This window comes from Loxodonta africana, chromosome 5 (genome assembly GCF_030014295.1).
Source record: "Loxodonta africana isolate mLoxAfr1 chromosome 5, mLoxAfr1.hap2, whole genome shotgun sequence".
Lineage (NCBI taxonomy): Eukaryota > Metazoa > Chordata > Mammalia > Proboscidea > Elephantidae > Loxodonta > Loxodonta africana.
In genome coordinates, this window is record NC_087346.1 from 158,005,450 (window position 1) to 158,023,189 (window position 17,740).

At 47.0% G+C, this 17,740-nt stretch overlaps 1 protein-coding gene across 9 annotated transcripts in view; it reads left to right on the forward strand.

The window, feature by feature from the left end:
- RNF4 (ring finger protein 4) overlaps positions 1-17,740 on the forward strand; it is a 40,477-nt gene that overhangs the window by 15,890 nt on the left and 6,847 nt on the right. For 4 of the 9 annotated variants that reach the window (XM_010591346.3, XM_064286152.1, XM_064286153.1 and 1 more), the window contains 3 exons: positions 964-1,032; positions 4,555-4,669; positions 7,104-7,183. In XM_010591346.3, the coding sequence (XP_010589648.1) occupies positions 1,018-1,032; positions 4,555-4,669; positions 7,104-7,183 (210 nt within the window). In that variant the 5' untranslated portion in view covers positions 964-1,017. Of the gene's footprint in view, positions 1-963; positions 1,121-1,145; positions 1,268-4,554; positions 4,670-7,103; positions 7,184-17,740 lie in introns of all 9 variants that reach the window. The other 5 variants (XM_064286154.1, XM_003411258.4, XM_023549694.2 and 2 more) reach the window with 2 other exon arrangements.

The following is a 17,740-nucleotide window of genomic DNA, read 5'->3' on the forward strand; positions in this document are numbered from 1 at the left end:
CAGGCTGCAGGGTGTAGAGAGCACCTCAGATGGTCTTTCCTGGAAAAACCTCTGACCTTTCCTGGTAACACTGCTGGTAGTCCACGGCACACTTGTCCAAACTGGGTGCCCTGAGAGCTTCCTCCTTAAGGAGCTCTCTCGCCAGTACCCTCAGCCCTGCTCCATGCTCAGGGCTCCCCGTAAGGGTCTTTGCACTTTCCACCTGATTAAACCCTGCCTCCTGGTTCCAGGCTCCACAGTTTTGCCTCTCATTCACTCCCTCACCCCTGTGGGTTCCTGACGCAGAACTCAGCTGCAATCTCCAGCAGCCCCAGAATGAAACCCAAGGGCCTCTGGCTCTCAGAAAGCTGAGCCTATCTCACAGAAACACTGATGCTTTATCCGCCCTTCCTGGAGAGTCCCCTCCTTACGCTACTTCCCCACCCACAGTCTCCTGGTTCCCCCCAGTTTACCTTTTGCTAGTGATGGAAGTCTCAGCTGGGCACACAGGTGAATTAGGGGAGTTTCTGTGATCTCTTCAACAAAATCATCAGCTCCCCCAGATGGGGACAGTGAGGCTGTTGAAACAGACAGACTGGGTTTTGCTGTGGCCTTGGTTTCTCTGTGTGTACAATAAAACAGTAATCTCTGTTCCTTCCCAGCTATTCTGAGGAGTAGGTGAGGTCATGTGTGAGGAAGAAGCTTACCTGCATTGTGGCAACTCTGGTTCTTTTTTGCAGAAGTTAGCATAATACTTTCAACGGCAGAAAGGAGGACGGGAGGGTAGTGTAAGGATTATGGTTGCAAGCTTTGGAATCAGGTGGTCCTGCGTTCAACAAGAATTCTCTCACTTCACACAATTACTGCGGGGTTAAATGAAATAAAGTACATAAACGTGTTCAGCAAGGCACGTAGCTTACTGAGCTGAGCTTTGTTGTAGCTGATGCGTGTGGCAGCATTTAATCAACTCTCTCTGTTTTTCAGAATTTGAAGACGCTGGAAGTCTCTCTGGCCCCGAATCCTCAGGCAAGCTGGGAAATGACTAACCAGCAGGTGTGAGAGGTTGAGAAAGGTCACTTCCCTACCCACCCTGGGACAGATCACGTCTTTTCTGTAGGTGGAGTCGAGCACAATGAGCACAGTGAGTTTCTCTATCGTATCTTCAGAGCTGAGCAGCTGCCTGATTCCGTGTGGCACGTCGACGGGAGTCCCGTAAAGATGCCTCTGAGTAACCGAATGTCGGAAGAGCGTGTGTGCGCCAGGGACAGCAGCGAAGTTAAACCAGCTTGTTCGTCTCTCGCTGAACTCTAGTGTCGCGGGTGGTGCTGTGGTTGCGGCAGACAGAAGCCGCGGGATGCACGGCTGGGGTTTGGCCGTGTCCTGCCTTGGGTGCAGCTGTCAATGTCCTGGAAGTAATAGGGCTCCTTGGTTTCCTGGAATAAGCATTTATTTAATCATTCAGAACCAGTTTACAGTTTCCCCAATTTTATTTCCATGTGTTATTTTTGGCCCAGTGGGAGCACGTTCGCAGTAATCTTCGGTGACCACTTTAACTATTATTTGGAGATTTTATCAAACCTCACAAGCACCTCTGGTTTGGGGCAACCTAGATGTCACCTGGAGTCCGGTGGCTCCAGAGAAGATTGCCTGAAGGTCCCCTGCCCCGTTTACTCCCAGCCGACAGTCAGAGCTCACTCGCCAGGGTTGTCCCTTTTAGGCAATCCTAAGCATATGTAGCTGAAAACAGCTGTTTTCAAGACAGTGAACGCTTCTCCAGTGGAGCAGATGTTAAAAGACCTTTGGATGCTATTTCTGCATTCTAGGGGTGCTGGGAATGATACAGGGAAGGCGGGCAAGATGCGATTAAACAAGCAGCCCTGAGACTCCTGTAGACCTGGTCACTGGCTGTTTGACCCCTGTGAGCCCTCTCCCTCTTCTTCCTGTTCCTGACCACCACAGTCCCCACTGTGCCCCAGGCCCACTGCTAATATCCATACCCATCCTGCTCAGAGAACAAAAGGGGGGTCTGCTTAACTAGATCCCCCCTTCTGACAGACAGGTGTGCTTTAAATAGCCACCTCACCTGTTGCTCCTTAGCTGCAGATAGCCACTGAGCTCATTGTAGGAAAGTGGTTACCCTGAGCCTCGGTGCCTCGCCTGGGAAGCCCCCAAGCCTACACAGAAGGCACCAGGACAGGCAGAGCCAGGAAAGAATGAGGTCAGTAACTTCTGTGGTAGTGGTCAGATGGTTGGTTTTAGCTCTAAGTTGGGGGTCTCTGAGGGTTCTGCTAGCTAAAAAAGGAGAGACGCTGAAAAAAATACAAGAGGACAGATGGGAGAGAGTCTCAGCAAATATTCCAGGATGGACTGAGCCTGGCCCTGCAGTATCAGACCCCCCTGCCTGCTGCCTCAGTGAATTCCCACAGTCCCCCCTCTTTGAGGAGAGGCAGAAGAAGAGAGTAGCAGGATGGGAAGACTCTTGGAAGAAGATCGAGAAGTGGTTAGTCCAGGCAGAGCCTCTACAGAGGAGGCGGCTTTTGAGGAGGTTCTTGAAAGTTGTGTACAAGTTGACCAATGAAGAAAAGGGGGAGAGGTCAAGGAGAACTCAGATTAAAGATGTGGAGGTCCCAGAAGAGCAGCCAGGGGATTGAGAGGCTTCCCTGGAGGTGGGAAGGTGGGATGGCAAGTGCTGGGCCGGGCGTGGGGGTGTTACTACAATGCCACAAGCTGAGGCTCAGGGTCCAGGCGGTCCTGTGACTGCTTACTTGGCTCCCTCAGTAGGGACTGGAAACAACACAGGTGCCTGGGGTAGGGACGTAAAGGGTTCTGTTTCAGCAGTGGCTGGTAAAGAAGACTTGTCTGCTGTAGAGGAAGCGGGGGGACACGAGGACAACTTGGGAGAGTAGGATAAAGGTGTAGGAGCCCTAACTAAGCAGCCTGTCCACAGGGGAACACTGGCAGCAGAACTCAGCTGAGGCCAGAGGGGTCAGCTCCCTCGAGGGAAAGAGCAGCTCCTCTCTGCCATCACTTGTCTGTGGCCCTGCCTGGGGACGCAAGTGCTCCTTGGATCCAGGGGACCCTGCCAAACCTCACTCCACTTCCCAGCTTCCTCAAGCTGACAGACAGGGTAGCAGTCTAAATCGCAGATAGAATTAGGCTTCCCCTTATTATCTGGCGAGGCTTAGGTTGAGCAGCTGCTCTTGGGTCCTGTCCTGCCTCTCATCATCCAGTCCTGGCGCAGCTCCCAGGACAAAATGGCAACCAAGCCACAATGGGAAACTGGCCCTAAAAAAGCAAGTAGAGTCCCTGGGTGGCACAGTTAAACTCTAGAGTACTAGCCAAAAGGGTGGTGGTTCGAACCCACCTAGAGGCTCCTTGGCAGATAGGCCTGGCGGTTTGCTTCTGAAAGGTCACAGCCTTGAAAACTCTACAGAGCAGTGTTACTCTGCACGCACAGGCTCACCACGAGTTGGAACTGGCAACTGATACAAAGCAAACACAGAAGTTAGAGTGATAATAGCATCTTCCATCTATGCTCAGTGCTTTATATGCATTATCTCATTTAATCCTATCTCAGTCCTGCAAGGCAGGGACTGGTGAGGAAATTCAGGCTTAAGAAGCTCAGTACCTGTCCCAGGTCACCCAGTAGGTAGGTGGCGGGGCTGTGTGAGGGACGGCAGGACATGCAGGATGGGAATAACAAGGTGGCAGGCTTGTCTCCTTTGAGGACGGCAGCTACAGGGAAGCACATTGCCAGCTTGTCTTTGGGGCCAGCGCTTGGAAACTATGAGGCAGTTCTACTCTGTCCTTTAGGGTCGCTATGAGTCAATTGACTCAACAGGAATGGGTTTGTAGGGTTGCTGTAAGTCAGAATTGACTTGACAGCAACAGGTGTAGGCCACAGGTGGTGAAGCATATTGGCAAGCCAGCAACTTGAGCATGTGGAGGAAAGGCTAGTTCAGAACGTAGGTGCCTACAGCCCGCTGGGTCCCAGCCAACTGTGGGTCTCAGAGCCAGTGAGAGACGCTTTGATTGTAAGGGTGTGAATCACACTGGGTAATACCCTAAATGGTTAGAAGACACATACATTCCCACAGGAGACCAGCTTTCCACAACTGAGTTGTTAACTTTGAAGCCAAACTTATTTGGCCTAAAAACCAAAATAGGCTTAATACGACAGAACACACGTTCAAGGAGGAAAGGGGCCTGTAAAGTGGTTAAAGGAGGGCCATCTGCTACCAAGGCCAGATCCTGACCTGGAACACGAGGCTTCATAGAAGGGTGTGTCATGCTTCTCACATACTGATAATTTGGTACAGTGAAAATTTTACTTTATAAAATTGTTGTTCACTATATGTTTTGGGTGGTTTCTTCCTCTGTAAACATCCAGTGTTCTAGAATCTCAAGTTTTGAAAGGACCCCAACCTCAGGTCTACCCCCTGGCTGCCTGCGGTGTTGATGAGTTGAAACAGTCCCCATTGTTGAGCTTTTTTTCTTCTACTTAGACTTCTTGCTGAATTCATGAATACTTAGGAGCTCATGTGAATGTTTACTCTTTTCCCTCAATACCCTCAGAGAAAACGTCGTGGTGGAACAGTCAGTCCTAGACAAGCCCAGAAGCGAACTCGGGAAGCAGCCTCCACACCCGAGATGGCTGTGGAAGCAGAACCCATAGAACTTGTGGAAAGCGGTAAGGTCGCGCTCAGTACCGTGGAAACGCGGAGAGGCAGTGTGGTGTGGCAGGTGGGCACAAACCCTGTTGATGCCCCACACTGCTACTGACCAGCTGTGGGGCTTGGGGCAACTTACGTGACCTCTGAATCTCCATTTCCTCTCCTGAAACAGGTTCCTGGTAGTACCTACTGCATAGAGTTGTTAGGGCCACAATGAGTTAATAATGGGGAACATTTAGAACAGCGCTTGGCAGGTAGCCCTTAACGTACAAGGGCTAGCTACGATGAGTTCTTCCCCGGTGCCTTTTTAAAATCTCCACAATTTCAGACTCGCCTGTGGATATCCATTGCCAAGCATTTTTTCCACTCACAACTCAAAGCTACCTTGGGTTAGAGCTGTACTATGTCTGCTTTATGGTACCCTAAGACCCCCTCAGGTTTTGAGACTGTCACGCAGCTGGGATAACCGTTCAGCCCACTGGGAACCTGCAGCACGGGAGTGCCATGCTGCCCTGGACCCACCTCTTCTACTTAAATTGCTTCGCTTCATGGAGTACTCAGCTTTCCTCTTAGGTTTTTTCATTAAGACAGGAGGTCACCCAAGGAGGCAAGCTTGTTGGCGGAGCCCCTGGGCGAGAGGCGGGGCCCCCGGGCGAGAGGCGGGGAGCCCGTGTCTGCACAGGGGGTGGCAAGGCCTGCCCCAGTCCCTTTGCGCTGCAGCGAGGGTGTGTTTATAACTGATGCCTGAAAACTGGCGTTGGAAGAGAAGTCACTTGGTCTGAGGTGTACTTCACGCCCACCCCCCGAGTAACGAGTTCTCCGTGCTGTCTCTGGTCACTGAGTTGCACGTCTAACAGGGAATTCCTAAAGGGCCTTGGCTGTGAGTACCTCTTCACCTCTTGGCCTAGAGGCTAGGACCCTGGCCTCCCTTCCCTCCATCCCCAAAGCTGATGCCCTGGTGTCTGAATTCTGCCCTTAAGGCAGTCATTAAATAGAATGAGAAATTCTCTTTGCAATTTACAGATCACGTTGGCTAGTTACGCTGTATTATGGGTTTTATTTTTGCGAAGCATTTTAATACAGGAAGATAAAACAAGGTAGAATATATTAAATGCATTGGAAGCCACTTTCTCCAAACAAATATTACCCATTGCTGTTGAGTCCAAGTCATAGCGACCCTATGAGGACAGGGCAGAACTGCCCCATAGATTTCCAAGGCTGCAAATCTTTATGGAAGCAGACTGCCACATCTTTCCCCCACTGAGTGGCTGGTGGGTTCAAACTGCTGAACTTTAGGTTAGCAGCCAAGCACTTAACCACTGGACCACCAGCACTCTCCAAACAAATATTAGAATCATGCTATTTCTAAAAATCATACTCTCATAGAAATAAAAATTATATACACAAATGAATGTTGTACTCCATGCCTCATTCCTCTGCCCATAGCAATTCCAGCGTTAGCCTGTGCTCACGTGGCATCCGCAGTGTATAGGGCTCCAAAGGGCAGACTGCAGAGCAGAGTCCACTTTTGTGTGTTGGAACACCCCTGTTCTCCATCCAAGCTGGGGAGCACTTGAGAGAGAAAGGGAGGTAAAATGCTTACTCTAGAACTGATGGAGTTGCTGATCTGAGCGTGACTCGGCCTGGGGACCAGGTGGCTGCCACACTCACTCACCCAGGCAGCTTGAACAGCCTGGAATAACCAGTGGGTGGCATTCCCGGCTGAGAGGGTCAGAAGTTACCAGCCGGCTGCTCCCAAAAAGGAAGGCCCTGAGCCGAGGGTGCCCTGTGCCTTCTCCCACCCACCCCAGCCAGTGAGTCACCACCTCTCTATGTGAAGGAGCACGTAGGGTACAGGCCTAGCCACGTGGGAATGTCACCCAGGGAAAGAGGTGTCCACACACGCCCTCCCGATGGTGCATCTGAAAACACTGTACACCTGCTCACAGGAAAGGTGTGTGTTGGCTGTTGCCCCTGAGAACAGGGTCGGGACTGGTGCTTTTCCAAGCTTTGCTCTGTTTTTTTTTTAACGTATATAAACCACTGCTTTTGTTTTCTATATCGTGGTGAAAGCATGCACACCGAAACACCTACCAGCACCACAGCTTCCACATTTACAGCTCGGTGACGTAGACATTTCCCAGGCTGTGCACCGTTCTAACTGTCTCATCCCAAACATTCCACCACGATGAACGTAAACTCAGCGCCCCCAAAGAAAAGCTCCCCATTTCCCTCCCTCCCGCCCCTGAAACCTAATAATCTTTGGTTTCTGTATGTTTGCTTATTTTATGTAAGTGAGATCATACCGTGTTTGTCCTTTTGGACTCGCTGACTCACTCAGTGAGATGTCTCCAAGGTTCATCCACGTCGTGGTGTCCTGGTCTACTTCTGTCTACGTGTTGATGAGGCTCTGCCTTTCTCCTGATGCTTTTTAAATCTTCTCGTTTGAAGCTGGAGATGAAATAGTGGACCTCACCTGTGAGTCCTTAGAGCCTGTGGTCGTCGACCTGACTCACAACGACTCCGTGGTGGTAAGTGTGCAGTGGTGAGAATGGGTTTTCCTCACCTTGGGGCCGCTGCCCAGGACCAGTGCCTGAGGCCTTAGTTACACCTTGTGCTGAAGAAACACTCAGTCATTCATTGACTGGAGACCAAAATGGGAAATGCTTCCAGAAGACCGTTTGTTGTAGCTGTGTTGCTTATGGGCAGTAGGTCCGCGTGACCCTGGCCTTTGCACAGCTGAGTGCGAAGGCAGCCTGGGGGGAATTCCAAGATGACAGGCCCCACGCCTCTCCTTAGTGCCCGATTCTGCAGTTTACACCAGCTGTGTGACCTTGGGCACCTTAATCTCTGTAAAATAAAGCCATCTGTAGGTAGTTATGAGGATTAAATGAGACACTGTATTTGAGTGCCTGACTAGGGTGGGGCCCTCCCAGCTGCAGGGACAGGAGACATTTGATCAGTACTGCTGCTGGGAAATCCCTTGAGTCCCGAGAGCGGCTGAATGTGGCCCTGAGGGATGCAGGTGCCCCGCATTGCCACCTGACACGTGAGAGTGTCATGGCTTCAAGGGGAGCTGGGCCTTTTTCCCCCCTTCCCCGAGACCAATTATAGGCTGACGGTGGCTCAGGCCCCGTGTGCAGCCTGTGAGGAAGGAGACTTAGTGTGGTCAGACACCATTCAGCAGACCTGCGCCACGGCACAAGGGCCACATGCCTGGATATGGGTCTGGGAGGCAGTTGTTCTCTCTGTAGAGGTTGCAACTTTAGCTGTTATTGACCTAGGCTGCCAGGATTGTGGAGCGGACAGCAGATGGCAGGTTTCAGTGTTGGGGAGGCGCTAGCAGGCCTTGCTGAGGGGTGTGTGATACCAGGGGGTGGGGCAGGGAGTGTTTGTCACAGTCTTCCCCTGGACCTGAGCCTCATGGTCACAGGGCTTGGGGTGACCTATAGGCTGTTACTTCCTAATTCTGCTTAGAACTTCAGAATAGGGCTTTACCCAGAAGCCTCAAGATGCAACAGCAGAAGAAAAGGGGAGGGCAGACAGGCTTGACAGGTCTAGCTAGAATCTGGTCTCTGGTTGAAAACCACTGGGATGTCCTGTGTAGATCCCAAAGGGAACAGAGCTACCTGCGTTAAGAGGTCAGCCTGTCCCAGCAGCATCTGCTGAGATCATAGCCCGAGGGAGGCTGAAGGGGACGTGAGTTAAATCCACCTGACTGCCCTGCCCAGATCCCAGAGGGAGGGCAGCTGCTCTTTCTGAGTGGTCAGGCTGCCCCAGTGTCTGCCGAGATTGCAGCTGACGGCGAAGGAAGGGGCCGTGAGCTCCTCAGCAGGAGCCAGCAGTTACCCTGGAGATTGGAGAGAACTTTCTAGGAGCTTGGGTTTAGCTGAGAGTGTTCTTCTGGGGCTTGATGAGTGTGTTTTCTGAGATACATTTGTGCGTACAGCTTTGCTGCCAAGCCTCTAGGGCTCCCTCGTGTTCTGGAAAGATAGCTTAATTTGGTACCTCAGCTGGAGACTGCAGCCCAGTTGCTGATTAACTCTCGAAAGTAGTGGCAAGTGCTTATTTTTGCAAATATTCAGTGACCACCTGCCATGTGCCCGGTCTCTGAACTAGGCCCAGAGGAGAGAGCCAGAATCCTGAAACACTGCTGAGAACAATGACTTCTGTTGGGTGACAAAACTGATATCATAATGTCCTCTTCCAGGCCACTGAGACTACTCTCACTGCACGGGCTTCTTTTCTTGAGCTTTCCTGCGTTCTTCCTTCTCCCCTGGGCTTGGGCTCCATGCTCTGATGCCAACCCTGTGCACACACTTCACTTGGGGCTGCCTGGTTAACCCTTATGGGGTCTGCAGTTGGCAGAGTCCTTGTGAGCCAGGGGAGAGGAATTTTGGAGCTGTGGGGTGCTGTCCTGGGGGTGGATAGATGGCCAGAGGCACTGCTTTTTAATTTTAGCCAATCCGAGGGGTTGCCTGGTAGTATCCCATTGTGGTTTTAATCTGTGCTTTTCCTGATTACAGAAACCCTGGTTGTTTAGTGGTTAAGAGCTGCAGCTGTTAACTAAAAGGTCGGCAGTTCATATCCACCAGGCGCTCCTTGGAAACTCTATGGGACAGTTCTACTCTGTCCTGTAGGGTCGCTATGAGTTGGAATCGACTCAACGGCAACAGGGCTTTTTTCCTTAGAAATAAGATTGAACACCTTTTTACATTCGTTGGTGGTTTGTTCTCTTGTGAAGTGCCTGTTCAAATCTTTTTTCTACTTATTTTTCCAGTTGGACATACACCCTTTTTTCACCGATTTGCAGGAATTCTTTGTAAGGTATAAAGGTGAAACTGCCATTAGTTCTGTGTCTCTTGTCTTCTCCAGGGCCCGCCTCTTCATTCTCTTCCTGCTGTCAGTCGGCATGCGGAAGTCCTTAATTTTAATGTAGTTTAAATTATCAATTTGTTGAAATCGTCCCTTAACTCTTATCATAAAAAAAATTCCTGTACTCTAAAACATTTTACTGTGTTGCTTTTCACGTGTAGGTTTGTAATCCCCATGAATCAACTTTTGTGTATGGCTTGAAGGTGGGGTTCTTTCATGCCCCTCAGTAAAGTTTTATGATTTTCCCTGTAGAGGTTTTGCAAATCTCCTATTAGATTTATTCCTAAATATAGGTAGTCCTCAACTTACAACGTGTTCTAGTTACAACAAACCGCACTTAACGACCGTCTTTTTTTTTGGTACATCTTATTGTTAGTATTATGTACTACATGTGATATCTTAGCACATTGTTTGCTGATGTTGTCATTGTCAAATGTTCATTCACAGGTGTTCAAACATCAGATTTATAAAGATAATGGTAATAAAAGATAATAAAACTTCACACACATGAAAAAGGTATTCAACTTAACATCAGAACGGACTTAAAACAGTCATCAGAACATAACCCTGTCAAAAGTCAGGGACTCAGTTAAAAAATGGGCTAAAGATGTGAACAGACACTTCACTAAAGAAGACATGCAGGTAGCTAACAGATGTATGAGGAAATGTTCACGATCATTAGCCATTAGAGAAATGCCGATCAAAACTACAATGAGATTCCATCTCACTCCAACAAGGCTGGTGTTAATCAAAAAAACACACAAAATAATAAATGTTGGAGAGGCTGTGGAGAGATTGGAACACTTAGATACTGCTGGTGGGAATGTAAAATGGTACAACCACTTTGGAAATGGATTTGGCACTTCCTTAAAAAGCTAGAAATAGAACTACCATACGATCTAGTAATCCTACTCCTTGGAATATATCCTAGAGAAATAAGAGCCTTTACTTGAACAGATATATGCACACCCATGTTTATTGCAGCACTGTTTACAATAGCAAAAAGATGGACGCAATCAAGGTGCCCATCAACGGATGAATGGATAAATAAGTTATGGTATATTCACACAATGGAATACTACACATCGATAAAGAACAGTGATGAATCTTTGAAATATGGAGGAACCTGGAAGGCATTATGCTGAGTGAAATTAGTTGCAAAAGGACAAATATTGTATAAGACTACTATTATAAGAACTTGAGAAATAGTTTAAACTGAGAAGAAAACATTCTTTTGTGGTTATGGGAGGGAGGAAGGGTGGGAGAGGGGCATTCACTAATTAGATAGTAGATAACTGCTTTAGGTGAAGGGAAGGACAGCACACAATACAGGGGAGGTCAGCACAATTGGACTAAAGCAAAAGCAAAGAATTTTCTGAATAAACTGAATGCTTCGAAGGCCAGCATAGCAGGGGCAGGGGTCTGGGGACCATGGTTTCAGGGGACATCTAAGTCAATTGGCATAATAAAATCTATTAAGAAAACATTCTGCATCCCACTTTGAAGAGTGGCATCTGGGGTCTTAAACACTAGCAAGCGGCCGTCTAAGATGCATCAATTGGTCTCAACCCACCTGGATCAAAGGAGAATGAAGAACACCAAGGACACAAGGTGATTACCAGCCCAAGAGACAGAAAGGGCCACATGAGCCAGCAACTACATCATCCTGAGACCAGAAGAACTAGATGGTGCCCGGCTACAACAGATGACTGCCCTGACAGGGAACACAACAGAGAACCCCTGAGGGAGCAGGAGAGCAGTGGGATGCAGACCCCAAGTTCTCATAAGACCAGACTTAATGGTCTGACTGAGACTAGAAGGACCCCGGTGGTCATGGCCCCCAGACCTTCTGTTGGCCCAGGACAGGAACCATTCCCGAAGCCAACTCTTCAGACATGGATTGGACTAGACAGTGGGTTGGAGAGGGATGCTGGGGAGGGGTGAGCTTCTTGGATCAGGTGGACACTTGAGGCTATGTTGGCATCTCCTGCCTGGAGGGGAGATGAGCGGGTGAAGGGGGTTAGAAGCTGGCGAAATGGACATGAAAAGAGAGAGTAGAGGGAGAGAGCAGGCTGTCTCATTAGGGAGAGAGTAACTGGGAGTGTGTAGCAAGGTGTATATGGGTTTTTGTGTGAGAGACTGACTTGCTTTGTAATCTTTCCCTTAAAGCACAATAAAAATGAAAAAAAAAAAAAAAAAGTCGGGGACTACCTGTACATATTATTTTAAGATAGTGGGTGGGTAGTAGTTTTTTTTTCCACATTATTTGCTGATATATACTTGAATTTAATCTGTTATTATACCTTAGATGAAGGTTTACAGGACAAACTAGTTTCTCATTAAACAGTTAGTACAGCTAATGTTTTATAACATTGGTTAACAACCCCACAACATGTCAGTACTCCCTTCTCAACCTTGGGTTCTGTATTACCAGCTTTTCTGTTCCCTCTGGCCTTCTAGTGCTTGCCCCTGGGCTGGTGTGCCCTTTTAGTCCCGTTTTGTTTTACGGGCCTGTCCAATTTTTGGATGAAGGGTGAACCTCAGGAGTGACTTCATTACTGAGCTGAAAGGGTGTCCGGGGGCAGTACTTTAGGTTGCTCTAGTCTCTCTCAAGCCAGCAAGTCTGATCGTTCTTGTTGAGTTACAGTTTTGTTCTACATTTTTCTCCAGCTCTGTCCGGGACCCTCTGTCATGATCCCTGTCCGAGCAGTCAGTGGTGGTAGCTGGGCACCATCTTGTTGTATTGGACTCAGTCTGCTGGAGGTTGTGGTAGATGTGATCCATTAGTCCTTTGGACTAATCTTTCCTTTGTATCTTTAGTTTTCTTCATTCATCCTTGGTTCCGAAGAGGTGAGACCAGTGGAGTATCCTAGATGGCTGGTCATGGACTTTTAAGGCTCTATTCATCAAAGTAGAATGTAGAACTTTTTTTTTTATAAACTTTGTTACGCCAGCTGAGCTAGGTATTCTCTGAGACCATTATGCTTAGTGCAATAGGTCAGTTACAAAAGGACAAACGTTGTATGAGACCGTTACTATAAAAACTCATGAAGAGGTTTACACACAAAAAGAAACCATCTTTTGTGTAATGAAGGCGGAGTGGGGTTGGAAAGACACTAAATGGACAATAGTTAAGCGGTGACATTGATGAAGGGTAAGACAGTACACAATTTTGGGGAAGCCAACCTAGGAATTCTTAATCTGCGGGTCTTTGGGTTTCTACCTGTTGTTGTTAGGTGCCACCGAGTTGCTTTGGACCGATAACGGCCCAGCGTGTGACAGAACAGACACCGCCCGGTCCGGCGTCATCCTTCCAGTCGTCATTACGCTTGAGCCCACTGTTGCAGCCAGTGTGTCAGTCCACCTGGTTGAGGGTCTTCCTCTTCTTTGGTGATCCTTCACCAAGCGTGATGTCTTTCTCCAGGGAGTGGAACCTCCTGATAACACGTCCAGAGTATGCGAGATGTGGTCTCTGCTTCCATAACACGTCCAGAATATGCGAGATGTGGTCTCTGCTTCCTTCTAAGGGGCATCTTGGCTGTACTTCTCCCGAGACAGATTTCTGTTTTTCTGACAGTCCATGGTATATATTGTTTGCTAACACCACTATTCAAAGGTGTCATTTCTTCTTTGGTCTTATTAATTGTTGAGCTTTCGCATGCAAAAAAGGCGATTAAAAACACCGTGGCTTGGGTCAGGCGCAGCTGAGTCCTTAAAGTGACATCTTTGCTTTTTAACACTTCAAAGACATCTTTTGCAGCGTATTTGCCCAGTGCAGTGTGTCTTCGATTTCTTGACTGCTGCTTCCACGGACATTCATGGTGGACCCAAGTAAAGTGAAATCCTTGACAACTTCAGTCTTTTCTCTGTTTATCATGATGTCATTTATTGGTCCAATATCTGTACAGCCATATCATCAGCAAATAATGATGGTTTGGGGTTTTTCCTGTTTTTTTCCCCCCTTTCCTTGATGCATTGGAGAGGCCTTACTTAAAATACTGAATAGAAGTGGTGAGAGTCACAGATATTCTTGTCCCGTTCCAAATCTGGGATAAACCTCTCAGTGTCACCATTAAAGATCTTTGCTGTAGGTTTTTTTGTTGTTGTTCTCCTACCCCATATCAGATTGGAGGAATTCCCCTCTATTCATGTTTGGCTACAAATTTTTATTGTGAATCAGTGTTGAGTTTTATCAAATGGAATCATTGAGATAGTTTTTTTACTTTCAGTATGTTGAAGTGAATTACACTGTTTTCTGTCATTAAACCAGTTAAAATTATTGTCCTGATGTGCTGTCTTTTTGAATACTGCATTTTTACGCAAATAACGTGTGTACCTTCTGCTTTTGACAACTGCACCCACAGCTCTCAAGATACTTTCAAAAGCACTGCTATGCCATTTTTTTTACATGTTGGTTGGCTGTAGAAAAAAAAACAATTAACATAGCATATTTACGAAAATACCTTGTGAGAGGAGGGAGCAGTTGGCAGACAAATGTAGAAAGCACAAATTACTTGAGTAAAAATACGGTATATTGCTAGATTTAGTTTGCTAATGTTTCATATTTAACTTTTGCATCTGTGAAATGGCGGGAGTAATAGTAGCCTCAGAACCTGTCTAACTTCAAGGGGTAATGACCAGAATCAGCCTCAAGCTGCTGCCTGTGAGGTGGACGTCAGACATACCTCCACCCTCCAACCTTTTTACCAATTCTTATACCAGCTGTCCCTTCCATGGCACTCTTTCTTTACTTCTCTTCTGGATTCGATAATCTGTCAAAAAGGCCACACAGAACTCACAAACCATACTTACAGTTAAGTGGTTTGTTAAGGAACAGGGTGCAACTCAGGATCAGGAAGCATGGAGGCAAAGTGTCCCTTCTTCAGTGCAGAACAGCTCTCGGCTTTCTTGACCGTGCAGGCCTCCTCTCAGGACAGGTTCTGGGCCTGCCTGCTCTGCCGCTGAGCCCCTTCTGGGCCTCTCACTATTGTCAGCGTTGAAGCCCTTGACCTGTGTTATCGCTCTTTTAGGCGTTTCCCTACCTCCGCTCTCTGTCGCTTCTCTTTTCTTTCTTCCTTCTGCGGCTGCTTTTCCTGTCTCAAAAACTTCTGTGGGGTTGGCTGCACATATACACAAACTATCCATTTCAAGATATGTCCTACTCACCAGGACCACAAACTGACCTAGGCCACAGACTCTTCTTTTGCTTACTAGGCTATAAACACTTCATTTGCATAGTTTATTGACTAGTCTTGCAGGATGCATACCAATCACAGGGCAGCCTGCAGCCCAGGGCCAGACAAAAAGTATCTAACCGGAAGTTGTTTACAGCTTACCCAGGAGATGTCAATCAGCTTAGACAAAAGTGACAAACCATCTAGGTTAGAAAACTAGGGCAAAGGTAACTCCTTAGGGTTTAGAGGAAAAATCTCTTAAGCTGTTTTTCGAAAGAACCAAGGCAAAAGGAGACATAAAGGAACTCATGTCACCATAGTATCAGTTTTATAAGTGAGACTGGTCTGTATTGGTAGCCTTATGAAACGAGTTGGGGAGTGCACTACCTTTTTCTGTTCTATGAAAGATTTTCTAAGATTGGAATGATTTTTTTCCTTGTATGTGTGGTAGAACGAAACAGTTCAAGTGTCTGGGCCTTGCATTTTAATCAGTTCTAGTAATTTCAAATTTTTAGGAGTTTGTCATTTTCTGTCTCAACATAAATTGTTTATAATGTTTTCTAATATTTCTGTGGGTTCTGTTGTGTCTCCTTTTTCATTCCTGTTACTGGTTATTTGTGTTCTCTGTCTTTTTAGATTAGTATTGCCAGATATTTGTCAGCTTTATTAGATCTTTCAAAGAACCAGCTTTTAGCTTTGGAGATCCTTTCTCTCGTAAGTTTGTTTTCTATTTCATTGATTATTTTCTTTGTTTATTTTGCTATTCTCTTTCTAACCAGGGCTACAAACTGGCTCAGTCATGGCCGTCTTAAACCCAGGCAGTGTACACACGTTGCACAGCAGCCAAATCTGATGCCCGTTGGATTTTGACCAGACAGGAAACAAACAGTGGGGCCCTGCTCAAAGATGGCAGCCGACTGCACCACTTTAAATGTTTCAGGAGCCTGGTGCAGGAGATTGAATTATTGGCAGGACTGTGGAGAGTGACATACGTTCAGAGTGGCAGAGTCAGCAGCCATCTTTGACCAGGGCACCATTGTTTATTTCCTACTTAAGTCAAAGTCTGAGGGGCAATAGATTGGTTGCTATGCAATGTGTGCACTGCCGTTGTTTATGATGGCCGTGACTGAACCAGTTCAAACCCCTGTTTCTAACATACTAGTTTTCTTCATTTCTTTTCTAATAAATGCATTTAAGATATTTCCTTTAGCTGCATCTTACAGGTTTTTGTATGTTATATTTTATGTTCAACTAAAAATATCAAATCCCTTTGATGTCTTTGACTAATGGGTTATTTAGAAGCATGTTTTTTAATGGCACACGTACAGAGATTTTCTTTTCGTTGCTCATTTTTTGTGTTGTATTGTGGTCACAAAACATTCTGTTTGAGGTCATATCTTTACAATTTGTTTACCTGTCCCTTCCCTCCCCACCAGATCTCTTACCTTACCCCCGGGCTTTGGTTTCTGCCTTCTGTTAGGCTTTTGAAATCATGCTGCTGTTTTTGAGATTCTTCTGTGTTCTTACTTCCCTGGATTATTGTTTTCCTTTCAATTTTACCCAAAAACCACTCTCGTCAACATAGATTCCAACTCAGAGTGACCCTACAGGACAGAGTAGAACTGCCCCATAGAGTTTTCAAGGCTGTAATCTTTACAGAAGCAGACTGCCACGTCTTCTCCTGTGGAGCAGCTGGTGGATTCGAACCGCCAACCTTTTGGCTAGCTGCCAAATGCTTTAACCACTGCACCATAAGGGCTTCTAATTTTGACCTGATCATTCCTTATTTTTTTTATCATCTCTTTTATTTAAAAAATGCTGTATCTTGAATTTTGTTGTTCCCAGTAGGAAAATTGATCCAGATAACATGCTTCAGTTTATGGACATCTCTGCAATGGTGCCAGGCTCTGCTCTCCTGGCTGCAGTGCATGGTGGACAGGAGACAGCCTCCTCTCTCTGAGGAATGAGCCTGTGAGGACAGGGCTGCTAAAGAAGTATTTGCTTGGGCTTTTTTCCTTCGCTGAATTTCAATATCGCGTCTTTTAAAGTCAGATTAATTTTCCTGGAATCCTTTCTGGTCTCTTTTTGTAGTTCACTCATGAGTCGTGCTGCTGTGTTTATAATATGTGTCCTGCCCGATAGGACTTTGACGCCATATTAAAAGGATCTGATTAATGAAGTCCTCCTTGCCGACAGGGCAGAGTCCTGTCTATCTCTCTGTCTGGGTATAGTAAAGGGTAGGATGGGCACCCATTTAGTTTCAGAGTGAAGGTACCGGTGCGATACAGTAAAGAAACAAGAGCTTAGCCATCAGGGCACAGCTGCACGTGCATTCAGAGGGGACTCGTTGCTTGACTAGATCGTTAATGTTGGCACCAGCCTGCCGGGTATTCCTGGCAACGCTCCAGTAGCAGTACAGGCGGTCTCCAAGTTAGCAGCGAGATCTATTCCTGAGTGTGTCTTTAGGGTTTCGTAGGTAAGTCGGCACAGGTGCATACAGTTTTTAACCAGCCTTACTTTAGGGCAGGATAGCCCTGGTGGCATAGTGGTTAAGAGCTCAGCTGCTAATCAAAAGGTCACCACTTCGAATCCACCAGCTGCTCTTTGGAAACCCTGTGGGGGTATTCTGCTCTGTCCTATAGGGTCACTATGGTCAGAACTGACTCAGCAGCAGTGGGTTTAGTTTGGTTTTAGTGCAAGAAAAGGCCAGAAGGCTTTGCAACAGTTTAAAAGTTACACGTGCTTGTCGAGGTGATTGTGATGAAGAATTTCTCGTAAGCATTGTTTTAATCTTTTCAAAGGGAAGGCAAATTTAAGTAACATTAAAGGGCAGATATGAGTTGCCCGTGAGTCAGACCTTCGTAACCAGGGGACTGCCTGTAATCTGTAAATTGTGTGATGTGTGCACCTTCTGGATAGAAAGAGTAGCCCTTTATGCACACTGTGGTTGGAAACAGCTGTTTTTCCTGTCAGACAACGTGCAGTCCCGTGAGGGGGAGGTCATCCAAAGTCCTCTCAATGAATGTGCCTTCTGAGAAA